The sequence below is a fragment of the Carex rostrata genome, chromosome 12 (assembly GCF_964058835.1).
Source record: "Carex rostrata chromosome 12, lpCarRost1.2, whole genome shotgun sequence".
NCBI classification, from domain to species: domain Eukaryota; kingdom Viridiplantae; phylum Streptophyta; class Magnoliopsida; order Poales; family Cyperaceae; genus Carex; species Carex rostrata.
The window spans coordinates 2232185-2245452 of NC_135929.1; the positions used below are offsets into that span (position 1 = coordinate 2232185).

At 37.4% G+C, this 13268-nt stretch overlaps 2 protein-coding genes across 2 annotated transcripts; one reads left to right on the forward strand and one right to left on the reverse strand.

The window, feature by feature from the left end:
* Window positions 1–556: 556 nt before the first annotated feature.
* Window positions 557–3711, reverse strand: LOC144563435 (putative CRM domain-containing protein At3g25440, chloroplastic). Its single transcript, XM_078312908.1, has 4 exons — window positions 3345–3711; window positions 2498–2810; window positions 1139–1540; window positions 557–1026 (listed from the first exon to the last, which is right to left on the reverse strand). Exons 1-4 carry the CDS (start codon window positions 3455–3457, stop codon window positions 670–672), a joined length of 1185 nt encoding a protein of 394 aa, XP_078169034.1. The 5' UTR covers window positions 3458–3711; the 3' UTR covers window positions 557–669.
* A 5034-nt stretch (window positions 3712–8745) lies between these two features.
* LOC144563087 (protein IQ-DOMAIN 6-like) lies at window positions 8746–11835 on the forward strand. The gene is made up of 5 exons (XM_078312471.1): window positions 8746–9023; window positions 9123–9359; window positions 9971–10198; window positions 10428–10541; window positions 11048–11835. The coding sequence occupies exons 1-5, from the start codon at window positions 8958–8960 to the stop codon at window positions 11687–11689; spliced, it is 1287 nt and encodes a 428-aa protein (XP_078168597.1). The 5' UTR covers window positions 8746–8957; the 3' UTR covers window positions 11690–11835.
* Window positions 11836–13268: the final 1433 nt, after the last annotated feature.

Consider the following 13268-nt stretch of genomic DNA (forward strand, 5'->3'; position numbering starts at 1 on the left):
TTGAAAAATCTCATGAATTTAGTTCTTCATCAAAATGTGGAATCTCTTCAGATTCCCTTTAGAGAAATATTTCAAAAAACATTCAATTATTATATCTCCTAGCCCGGGTTCATTACTGTTCCTTCTGTCGACGAAAGAATAAACCGTGTTCTGTCCTCGCAGAGATGCATAACAATAAAAGAGAAGAGAAATGAATAGCTACATTTGAAATGTATCACTGTCAAAGGTCTGGAGCCCGGAGGTGCCGGTGCAGAAAGCATTTGTGGAGAGATACCTGATACAGATAAGGTTCATCTCTCTACGAATTGACAGATTATATGCTTCACTTTCAAGATCTGAATTGACAAGTCAAGCTTTCATTGTGATCAATAATAAAAAAATTGCACAGAGAATGATAGTTTGATAATTTTAAAATGTTTATAGTGTGCCTGAGGGGTCCAGTCTCTGGTGGCTTGGTACGCAGCCTGTCAGCGACACAAATTAGAAAACAAACATGAAAAGATGCTCCACTTCGGACACAAATTTTTCTGGCACTGAGTCTCGTGATTATTGATTAGTAATCAACCATCAATTTCCATTATTAAAATGATCAACATAAATGTGCCACCAAATTTCATTCTAGAAGGAAATACTAGTGACAAGCCGATGAAATTTAGCCAATATATACTATTATTTACAATTGTTTCCGCTCCATTGCCCCAAACTATCCCGCCTCTCCGAAACCAGCTCAACATGATGAGCCACCCTTTCATCCTCAAAATCTGTGCAGTCGCTATTTGGGTCAAATTCTGATATGCTGTCAGAGTCCGAGACTGCACTTAAATCAGTTTCAGAATCCATTCCATCTTGATGTTTTACTCCTGTAACTCTCGAGGATGGTTTTTCCTTCTCCATGTCAGGATTTCTGGGTTGTGGGTCCCCATAAAGCGAAACATGCCGGTGATACAGCTCCAGCTCCTTTTCAGATGTTTCGATGAACCGCCTAACTGTTTCCAGTGATTGTTCATATTTTGACTTTTCTAGTGCCTATTGAGATGAGACCAGAATTTATCAAGTGTCCAGCATATTAACCAGCTAAAAAAAAAATGAAAAAAAAATGTATTAAATGAACACGTTCCCTACTAGCAAATGAGAGTACCTTTTTCTTTGATAATGTGTCAATAGGAGACATAACTTGAGGCCGTAGGTAATTCTTGCCTCTATAAAACACAATGGTATCGTCTCCTATGACCTGAATGGGGGTCCCACCACTCAACCTAGCAATCTGTCTGGCATATTCATGCACCTGGCCAGGCTTACATGGCTTGCAAATAACCTTGACTGTGTCGTGCATTTTCCAGTGCAGATGCATGTTTAAAATTACCCCACCAAACACACCTCTCCTCCCGACTGGTACATAGTTGGACCTTTTTTGAGCCATTTTTTGCAAGTAGAATCTTTCTTCGCCGGTTAGTTCTTCAGGTTTGATATTTGGGCCATACATCTGGGGCACCTCGTACTTCTTTAGTTTTTCTGTTAGAATCGCTTCTTTCATTTTTGCCTAAGACAAACAAAAAAGGTGAATCAAATATACAAGTAAACAATAAAAGGGTTTTACAAACCAAGCCTTTATTTCAAACAATTATCAAACCAAGCCCCAATTACACTTCAATTATCAAGTGACTCCGGTTGGATTTCATTTCTAGCCTACCCCAACTTGTTTGAGACTAAAGACTTGGTGGTTGTTGTTGTTGTTGTTGGACTAAATTTACGACAATAAGCAGTAAGAGACAAAACAATCAACTACAAAGGAGGGATACTTCAGAAGTTACAGATGAATTGAGGATTAACTGGAATAAAATAAACAGGTAAAACCTTTATGGAAAAAAATAAAAAGTAATAATGAGGGAAGCACTAGGCCCATTACGTACTCACCAATATTAGGATCGATTTGATGGTTTAGTAAAGATAGTATAGGGGGTTTGAGGATTGGCATTATTTACCCAAATCAGAATTTATTGCTTATGTTCAATAACACCATCGCTCACCTTTTCAGAAGGGAGCTGAACAACAAGCACAATCTGTTATATTAAACACATGGTATAGTTGATTTTCAGAATTTTCCAATGATTGTAATTGTGACTTTATATAACCACTCCTGCCTGGTAAAGGTACAACCGTACAATAATGGTATGTCTTTTAAGTAATAACCTTCAAATCATGCAATTTTGAAGTTATAGTCCTTGATAAAATCCAAGTTTTTCTCAAATGAGTTCAAAATAACCCAACAAAACACAGTCAACACTGAAACCATTGCAACTTCATCCTCAATTTTATTTATTGAACCTAACCTTAACCCAAATTGGCTGCAGTTTACTCAAAATTGTACATATCTTTGATGAATCAGAAATTTTGTCTCGCTGTGCACTTAACCGCAAAAAAAAGCCGCAAAATAACCCCCAAAAAATACAAAAAATGCATTCCATATTGCCAAAATAGACTGAAAAGAAGATTATACCTTCTCGATCTTATACTCAAGTTGGGCCACAGCAGTTGGACATTTCTCTTTCCTCTTCTTGCCTTTCGGCCTAATTCTCCTTGGGTCATTTTTGTTAGCCTCCTTTCGCTTCTGCTTCTCTCTCTTTCTTTTCATTTTAAGCCTCTTTTTAGTTAGATATTTCTTTTTTGGGGAAGGTTCAACCTCGTCAATCTCGAATCTTGGTTTCCCATCAGAAAGAACCAAACGGACTGATTCGTATGTAGAGTACCATTGACCACATAAAGGCCGAAATGGTTTAATAGGATTTGAGGTGCAAGGAGCTGTAGTGAACCTTGATATAATATATAAAAGCTTCAGTAAGGAGTATAAGAGGCATATGGAATTTTGCAGATAGAACAAAATACATCGATTTCATAGGATATGAAGGACCTAAATGTACAACTTTTTTCTTTATCTTTTCCATGTAACTTTCAATTTTTGAGAATATTGACAAGTAATGATCATTTTGAATCATTGTCAAAGAAATATATGTGTTTCGGTTCATACAAGTTAGGGACATCAGTTAAACACTTTAACCAGGGAATAAAAAGGTAAATTATTTAACAGTTAATTTACCAACATACAACGGGATACAACTGGTCCATCAGAATAGCAGTAGCAAGGTGGTTCACAACTTTTTACAAAATTTCTACAGAATGGTGCATGGACTATCACTCTAAAATAATTGAGAATAGCCTTTGAAGCATATAAATTGTTGGATTTTTCACGAATAATTGGAAAAACCACATTCTTATTCTACTTGTAACTCCCCACCGAATGTGAAAGAATAAAAATAGAGAAGAAAGAGAGAGTAAGCAGACAGTACCTGCCGGAGGCTGGTAAAGGGGGAGTGGAGGTCAGAGCTCGTGATAATAGAGGGAGGCGAGAGAAAGAAGGTAGATTTTCCAACCTCTGGCGCAGGAGAAACCGGCTCGCCATTGATCGACTTGAATTGTACGCGTTTGTCGTCAAAGAGTAGCATCTTGTGAAATCAAGTTCCTACTAGACTCATTTGCAAATGGAAGAGAAATCAAGTTCCTCCGGTATGGGATGGCGTTATTTTCTCTCCGAACAGTTTGAAAGGAGGCGGAGTAGTGGCGTCGCCCGGCCGGCTGAGGAGGTATGGAGAAAGAACCAAGCGGTATTATTTGACGGAGCGACTGACGAGAGAGCAAATTGGAATACCGATTTTGCCCCGACGGCTCTGATGCATTCAGGAGAGGAAGTCGGGCAGAGGAGGCACCGGATGTCCGGATGTCAAAGATTGGGTCGAATCGGGTTACTTGTGGCATTGTTTGGTGTGATAGTCCGTGTTTCGGCCTAAACAAATTTTAATTTTATATAAAAATGGGAGGAGAAAATAAATTTTCAAAAACTAAATGTGACAAGCATGACGGATTTAAGAAAATTCCGTTAGTAGTTCTAACTATTTTGATTTTTACATTTATTTTCAACGACTATATAACGACAAATTCAATTTTAAGTTTTACACGTTTAATTTTATTAAGAAAATTCAGAGTTATATTATCAAACTTTTCTGGACTAAACAATTCAAGGTTATATCATCCCTTCAGATTATCCCTTCAGACCTTCAGATATTTTGAAGGTAAGGAAATAATAATTATTTTTATTGATATTAATATGTATTTTTACTCGGTTAAATAAAAAATAGAATTATCAATAAAATAAGTGAATTTAGATGAAAAAATAACTAATTTAAAATTTTTGATGGATAAATAAGGTTTTGATAGGGGTAAAATGATAGAGTTAGTGTCATAGAACAAATGGTTTTGACTCTATAGTTTGGATTCATATGATAGCTGAAACAATTTAGCTTGTTCCTAGAGTGTGACACCATTTAGTTCACTTGCTGGAATTAAAGTGGTATCCTCTAAACATCTCTAATCCAAGCAATTAGCAAGGAACACTAGTTATACGAGATTAGCATGGGAATTAGCACAGTGGACGAGTTTCCACTATAATATCTTGTGGATGCATATAAGAGTTTATATGGCATTAGAAGTGACCATATGTAAACATCAAATGGATTCTGTGTTTTTGTGTCATTGATAGTTTGTCTGTGTCGGATCTTAAGCCTAAGATATTCAGTGACTTCATACTCGAGAAATACAGGTTTGTGGTTGACACCTAACGCTCTCTGTAAAATCCCTCATGTGCACCAAGGAGAATGTGTATGAGTGATAATATTTATTGGGCCCCTTGATAGAATCTGATTATACAGCATGCATTGTGATACTGGATGGTCACAAGTATATAATGATTCACAGATCAAGAAACAGAATAGATAAGTGTACAGGAATAATGACACAATCATATCCTGAGCTTATCCTAAGATATAATGTGATATTGGATACGACACAAGCAGTGTTATGCACTGTCTATATTGGATCAACAATACTGTTCAGTTACATATCGTCTGTACTTTTGGGTAGTCAAAGTGTATTGCTAGACGCTAACCTTGATCAATGAGACTGGAAGCTCATTGCCAACATGATACAGATCCAAGTGGATCACACCTCCAAGGACTCTAGTCGTTTCATCATATGAGTTTATGATGCCATTGATGCACAATTACTTGTTGCACATCATATCACAAGAATGCTTATCATATCGGTTGATGAATAAGTATTGAATACTATTACACACATTAAGAAGTAATGAGAGGCTTGATTAAATCTAACTATGCAAGTGTTTGTACACTAGATGATTTAATCAGATGAGGAATTAGTCTAATCATGTTTGTACACCTGCTGGTACAATAATCTGATTTGACTAAATGATGAGATATGTTTAACTGGAGTAAATATATAATGGGGATTACCAATTCTACTATTTAGTGCAATTAAGTTGTACTATGAGGTAGAAAATTGAGAGACGAGCGCGTGGATATATGGTATGAGCGATTTGGACTTACAGTTCAAAAGTTATGATCATTTAAGTGAAGAGGTAAGAAAGTTGACCAAAGTCAAAGACGGGTCAAACCTTGGTCAAACACATTTTTGACCGGAGGTGAGGTGTCATATGTTTGACCAGCCAAACATATGAGAGGGATGAGGTTGCTTGAAAATTAAGCAATGGATGAATATATTCTTAAATAGACCAATGGTCCAATAGACCATTAATTATGGAAATTACCAAATGAGCCTTCATGATTCAACACAAGATAAGATATTTTGAAAGGGCATTTAAGTAATTGTTAAACTCTATTTAAGAAGAGGTATCCTTCCATTCTAATAAAATCGATTCATTTGTCAAGATCAATCTAGAAACTTCTCTCTTCTTCTCTTTCTTTTCCATTGATCAAATCGAGCTAAGGAGCTAGTGAGCAAGGGTGCAATTCAAGTAGAGACCACCACCACTTCCTCTCCTCCTAGCCGAAGCCTCCACCGCCGGTCAGCCACCCTGAGTCCCTCGGGTCCCGTGCTTCGCCTAGCCGAGGCTTGTCTTGGCGCCACCACCCACAGCCTCCCCTTAGCCGATCAACTCAAGGCCGATTTGAGCTATCTCGGCCTAGCGTCACCCCTCCTCTCCTCTGTTGATTTGCCTAGCGCCGGATCCGGCCGTCGCCTCACCTCTCCGCCGAGCCACCTTGTGTTGGCCAAACCTCATTCTTCTTGAACCGATCGGGTTTGTGATTCGATCGAGATCATTGATCTTGATCTTGATCTACTTGTTGAGATCTAGATCGATCGGTTGAGGTTAGTACTTCTTGTTATTGATTCGATTAGTCGATCTTGATTCGAATTCTTTTATCTCTCCCTTTTTCTCTTTCTTTCTTGCTTGATTGATTGAGACGCGAGATCATGGGATTGATCTCGCACGAGGATTGAGAATAAGATCCATTGGGTGTGTTTGATTGGGGACTCGGTGTTGGTGATCTATCCAAACCTACGGTTGGAGATTGATCAAGCCATGCGTGATATTGATTGGGGCTGGCCCGTTGATCTAGCAGTCAAGCGAGCTGGTTATTCGACTATCCCCTGGTGTACACCCACTCAGCTTCCCTACTTTGGGAAGATGAGAAGAAACGAGCAGATCGCGAAGATGCAGCTTGTGGCACCCAAGCTCGTCACCTCGCGAGAGGACAAGGTATGAACTATTACACTCTGCTAGACTATGTGTGTGACATAGTCCATAAACTGCGTGTGAATGATTGCATGTTATGGTAAGATCATATCCATAATACATAACTGATAGTGGTAAAATTAGGAAATTTTGAAATTGTACCTTCTGACCTACACTATACCGTAACATAAAAAATGGAGCAGATACAGAGCGGATAGTGGTAAAATCATATCCATAATACATAACGGATATCAGACAGATTTGAATACGGATACAGATCAGATCGGATATTTATTAAAATAATTATTAAAAAAATACTGAAGTTTATAATATTTATCTAATTATGATGATGAACAACATAAATTTTTCATAAAATATATATTATATATCTATTATTTGAATATGGATAATTAAATTATAAGAGTAGAATTAGGGTGTTCTTAACTTCACCAAGCTCCTTGGTGAACTCAAATTTAAAACCCGTCAAATCGGCTTTAAATGATGAATCCGAACCGTTGAAACCCGTCTACCTTACTATCAATGCGTCTATATGTAAAAATTTTAAACATTTGAATTAATTTATTATAAAGTTAAGCGGTCAAAAAATGTTCACAAAATAAATGCATTAAAATTAATTTATTACCTTCTAATTTTGACCGATTGACTTTATACTAAACTAATTCGATTGTTTAAAAATTTCACATGTAGATGAATCACTCGTAGTGTAGGTGGGTTTCAACGGTTTGAATTCGTCATTTGAAGCCGATTTGACGGGCTTTAGACTTTAGTTCATCAAGGGGCTTGGTGAACTTAAGAACACCCTAGTTATACTCAAATTATAAAACTATATCAGTATTCATACTCACACGGATATTCAGATATCAGATATCCACATCTAATTTTTTAATCATATATTATTCATACCGTTTTCACTCCTAGGTTTTGAGAGTGTGTATATTCAATACGAATTTAGATCAATCAATTCCAGCCGTTGCAGAATAAGGACAGTCAATATAAATTAACATGCATAATATAAAAGATATATATATATATATATATAGATAGAGAGAGAGAGAGAGTAAGGCTACCATACATTACAATGCATAGGCATTTTTGTACATTGGACTATAAATTGCCAGATTCAAAGTCCAAATAACCGATCCAAACTGTTCATCTTGTTCTCCATATTAATATATGTTTGGACACCAAATTTTAAAATATTTTGGAAATTTTTTACTTTTTTTTAGATTTATTGAAAATCGCTGTTTTTTATGGTCCAGATTTGTCTGAAAAACAATAATTTTCAATAAATCTAAAAAAATAGTAAAAAAATTCCAAAAAATATAAAATTTGGTCTCCAAACACATATTAATATGAAGAACAAGATGAACGGTTTGAATCAGTTATTTGAACTTTGAATCCGATAATTTATAGTTCAATGTACAAAAATGTTTATGCATTGCAAATTTGCAATATATGATAGCCTTGCTCTATGTATATTTCTCAATCTAACGGCAATTGCGAAAAATTGTTATTTAACTGATCCAAAAGCAGAATTAGAAGGACAAACAACATTTTAAAACAGAGTTGTTCGGGCCCTTTTTAAAATGGAAAAGCAACAACTTGTTCTTTGTCGGTAGATTGGGCTTGCCAAAGGTGAAAGACCAAGCCTCGTGCGCTCCGATTGATCCACGTGTCTCGAGATCCTTCCCTGACACGCCGACATTAAATAGCGAAAAACGAAGACAGCGGGTGACTTGTTCGGATCTCCTGCAGATATTTAGCTATTATATTAATCATAAAGGAGCCGTTAAATAACATTACGATTCGTGCTTTAGAAGATCAAAAGGTGAATCACCACTATAGCATAATTTGGTGTCATACTAAAGTTGGACTTGGGCGTTGTTGCAATCTCCGTGCCTCGACCGTTACCCCTCCCCAAGCGCTCTGCCTAATCATAACCTATACCTGGTTCTCTGTACGCCGTTATTTCTTCACATATGGTGTCACCTTCCATTCTGACGGTCTTTTAACGCGGATAAGAACCATGACTTTTAAAAAATTTCCGCTATTCCATTTCGAATTTCGAATCTCATTTAACGGTACAATATATATTTATATTAGTCCAACGCACTCTACTCTTTTTCTCCGAATTCCGGACCTCCTTAATTCCTTTTCTTCGTCTTTCTCTTCCTTTATTATCTTTCGAAAAATACAATACAAAAGCAAGTTCGCAGTTCTGTTTTGAATTCCTGGTCTCGCTCGCTTATTTACAATTTAACTCTCGTTATTTCTCTATAAGCAACAAAACCAAGAAGCTGCGATCTTTTCTCCACAACAGAAAATTGAAAGAATGGGTGGATCAGGTCAATGGATCAAATCCATAATGAGTCTTAAAAAATCCAACAAAGATGACCAAGTAAGCACCAGGCCGTGCCACCTCGCTGTCACTAATCATGTTTCTTCAACTATTACTTCTCAATTATTGTTAATTAATTCCTTGTCTTTTGATGAGCAGGTGTTTGGTGTGAATGGGAAGGGTCGGAAATGGAAGCTGTGGCAGAGCTCATCTGGGTCGAGAGCTGAAGGGTACCAATCAGCCTCAGAAGCTTCTGAGACCTCATCTGTTGTGGGCCCTCCAGATGCATTTAATGCGGCTCTCGCAGCAGTGGCCCGAGCCCCTGCAAGGGACTTCAAAATTCTGAGGCAGGAATGGGCTGCAATTCGGATTCAAACCGCCTTTCGTGCATTCTTGGTATAAATTATATATTTTCCTACAATAGATGTGACTATCTGCTCGCTAAACCCTAAACCCTAAACACGATTAGTGCCTTAGCGTTGTTACATATTTTCCTACAATAGATGTGAGTATCTGCTTGCTGTTTTCTGTAGTAAGCTACTAATATCTAAGACAAAATAGGATATTTTGCTTTTGAAATTGTGAAATCATGTGTTGTCAGACTGAAAAGTATTTATTACCTTTCTGATGGGTATTTGAATTTAGGATATTTCTATTATTCATTGATAATTATGGTACGTAAACTAGAATTGTTCCTTGTATGGATTGCTGTAGCAACTATCCTAATTACATGAGATAGATAATTTAAGCATGCACCTTTTTAACCCCCAAATCTGATTTTTTTTCAAAGGGTGTCTGTTATGGATCTCAGGTTTTGAGGGTTCTACTTCTACAGGATACTTTGTTTATATAAAGATATGAAGGATAATTTCAAGTAAGATGGGATATAGGGGGGCTGGATGATTTCAAAAGCTTTTTTCTCAAAGGCTTGATTTGCATTTTTATTGATTTTTTTTTTCTGTTGGTTTATGAAAACGTAATTTAATATAATATTTGGCAAAATGTAGGCAAGAAGGGCTTTGAGAGCATTGAAGGCTATAGTGAGAATACAGGCATTGGTGCGTGGCCGGCAAGTCAGAAAACAAGCGGCTATCACTCTCAAGTGCATGCATGCATTAGTAAGAGTCCAGGCTCGGGTTCGTGCACGTCGGTCCCAGATGTCAGCTGAAGGGCTGGAGGAAAATGATACTCACACTAACTGGCAAGAAAATACAGATACTCTCAAGGATGCACAGGTCTGTTTAATTTTCTTATTCCTAACCATTTTTGCAATTTCCTTCTAAACTATACATTTGAACAAGGCACACAAATTTCACTTGATCAATGGCATATGCTTCAAGTTTATAATTTTGCTTTCAATTTGACCATGGGGGGAGATGGGGCTGGTAAGTTCCTTATTTTAATGTGTAATTGTATAAAGCATTTGATAACAACTGTTGTGAGAAACTTTATGTTGCTTTACAGGAGAGATGGTGCGCTAGCCGCGGAACACTAGCAGATGTTAAAACAAAGCTACAAATGAAACAAGAGGGAGCTATCAAGAGAGAGAGGGCCCTGTCATATGCTCTTTCTCAGTTGGTATTTTTTTTCTTTCTCAGCAGTAACCATAAATTGAACATGAAAAATTCAAATGTGATTTTTCATAGATGATATCGCAAGGCTTCTATGTGTGGTTATATCTAAAATTCAGTAATTTAAGGTCTCAAAATATCATATCAGCAAATTGAGAGAGGTCAGGTACATTTTGGAACTACCTCCAGGACAAATTGTCAATCTCATCCTGCACCTTCTGTTTCTTATTTCTAAATAATTGGCTAAGCTACCTATCACATAGTTTTCACTCTGCCATTCAACATTTATAATACACTAGTGAACATTTTTTTAACAGAAGGACAGGAGGGGTAGAAGTGAATTTTCAGATATTTACAGGGAAATACACTAGCTTTTCTGATTTTTTCATGAGCATAAAATCCAAATTAAACCAACTTTGCGGGGACAAACGTAACATGTAGAGGCTTTGCAAGACCACAGATTTTTTTTTTTTTCTAAATCGTTAAACATAAGCTCTCTGCATGATTTTTCAGCAAAAGAGATCTATGCAAAGCACAAGGCCACCTAGCCCATCCACATTTTCATGCAAAACTCGCAACATAGAGAACGGTAGTTGTGATCTGACCTGGCTTGACCGGTGGATGGCAACTAAACCATGGGAGGACCAAGAAAGCAGCGTGACACACAGCCCCGACTCGACCCATTATTCCAAAACCCCAGATGAGACCCATCCTAGAAGAAACTCCCATCACTCAGATGCTGGTTCAATCAAGATCAAACAAAACAATGTCACAACTAGGGTCTCTGTCAGACCACCTCTTGTACCAACCAATGGCAGGTACGAAACCCAAGCAGCCTCTTCGTCAGAGATGCAGTACACCGGTGGTAGCACAAAATCGTCTCCTGTCACCCCTGCATCTAAGAATATGGAAAGAGATGCAGGCAAGCCAAGTTACATGAATGCAACTAAGGCAGTGAAGGCTAGACAAGAGGCTGTAAATGCCGAGAGAAGAAGTGGGGCACGCAGACAAGCATCAGGTGATCTGCAATACTTTAAGCAAGTAGCTTTCACATCTGTCAATTCAGATATCATCAGTGCAGCATCTAACAATTCTTGTAAGGGGAGGAGCTCCATGAGAAGAAGCTTCGACAAAGAGAATTACTTGTATGGATGAAGAAATTAATTCTAATTGTTTTTCAATACATGGGTAATATACACACTGGAATTGGTGGTTGATTGGAGTTGTATATTGGCCATGTTCTATCATGTTTGGACAACGCCTAGTTGATGATATTATGTTAAAATTTTGAGCATAGAAAATATGTATTTTAAGTCCCATTTTCTTTCATAACTATGAATGTTCCTGTTATGTAAATGTCCGGTCTTGTATTAAACTTTCTAGCGCACTTGTATTTATTTATACAACCTTTCTGTTGCTCTAAATAAATCTCAATGGGCGCTAGATCTTGAACTCTGTTACATTTTTTAGAATTATTTACTATCATATTACCATAGCCTCACTCCTTGACAAAAACCATTTTTCTTTATCAGTACTTGCTATTAACGCGTTAGGTAAAAGAGGAAGGAGATTAGAAGAGCTTACCAATATCTCCCAATATTGGTTACAGTTGCAAAAATTGATCAAATTTGGTAAATGGAAAACGAAGTAAGAAAAAAAAACTGAGAGGCACAATGAAAAAAGTTCGTATATAGAGTTATTTGACAGGAAACATTGTTACAATTTGTTAACTAAACAAATTATGATTAATGCTAGTTCTCAAGTAAACAATGTGATATTTTATAGAGGTGGCTACCATTTTATTTGACAGGGTAAGAATTTCAATAGCTAACAATTGTCTGGAAATTTTTTTGTCTGAGGCTTTCCTAGCCGTATTGTGATGCATCACGCCTGAGATTAATTGGAATTAGGCAATTAGCCAGTTGTTTTATTATTCATTAAGAGATACAGCTTATAAATTATTTTTCTTCAAGTTTTCCATGGGCCTTCAATTTGCTTCAAAATATAGGAAAAGCCAACCAAGCTGATCCTCTAGATTAAGGCTATATGTTGGACTCACAAAAATAGTTGAACCTTTTTTTTAAAAAAAATTAAGAATTATACGACCCCAATCTTAAAATAGCACATTCTCTCCCTCCTTCCCTTCCCTCTCTCCTTAGAGCATCTCTCTTTTAGAGAGAGGATGTAAAGGATTTGCAACGGAATTTGCTAGAGCATCTAGCTTTTCCGATTCTCTTTCCCTCTTCACTGGCTTACTCTTCATTGCTGTAATGGTCTCCTCATATGTCAGCAATTGTCTTGCATGTTGCAACAGAAAGTCATTTCGCAGCATCTCACCACCACCTCCTCCCCGCAACTCAATACCACCAACAAACACCTCAACCAGACACAATGCATTCAACCAAAATCCCTTCCAAATCACCAGAAACAAGACACCATACCAAAGTCCAAACCGAACTCCAATGCGAAACCAGGATGCAACTCCCAAAGGAACAATTTTGCTTCACGGTTCACCTGCTGGGCCCTCAGGCTTGACTCGTGGTTCCAAGCATTACCTGGAGGGATCAATTGGAACACTCAAAAGAAGGATGCTTTCAGCTCCAACACTGAGCACGAGAAAGCCATTTGAGACATCCAAGATTGGTACCAGCCAGAAGGAGGAGGAGAAGGAGAATGAGAGGTCAGAACAAGATGAGGAGTGGTACATGGTGAAAAAGATAACTCCTGGCGAGAG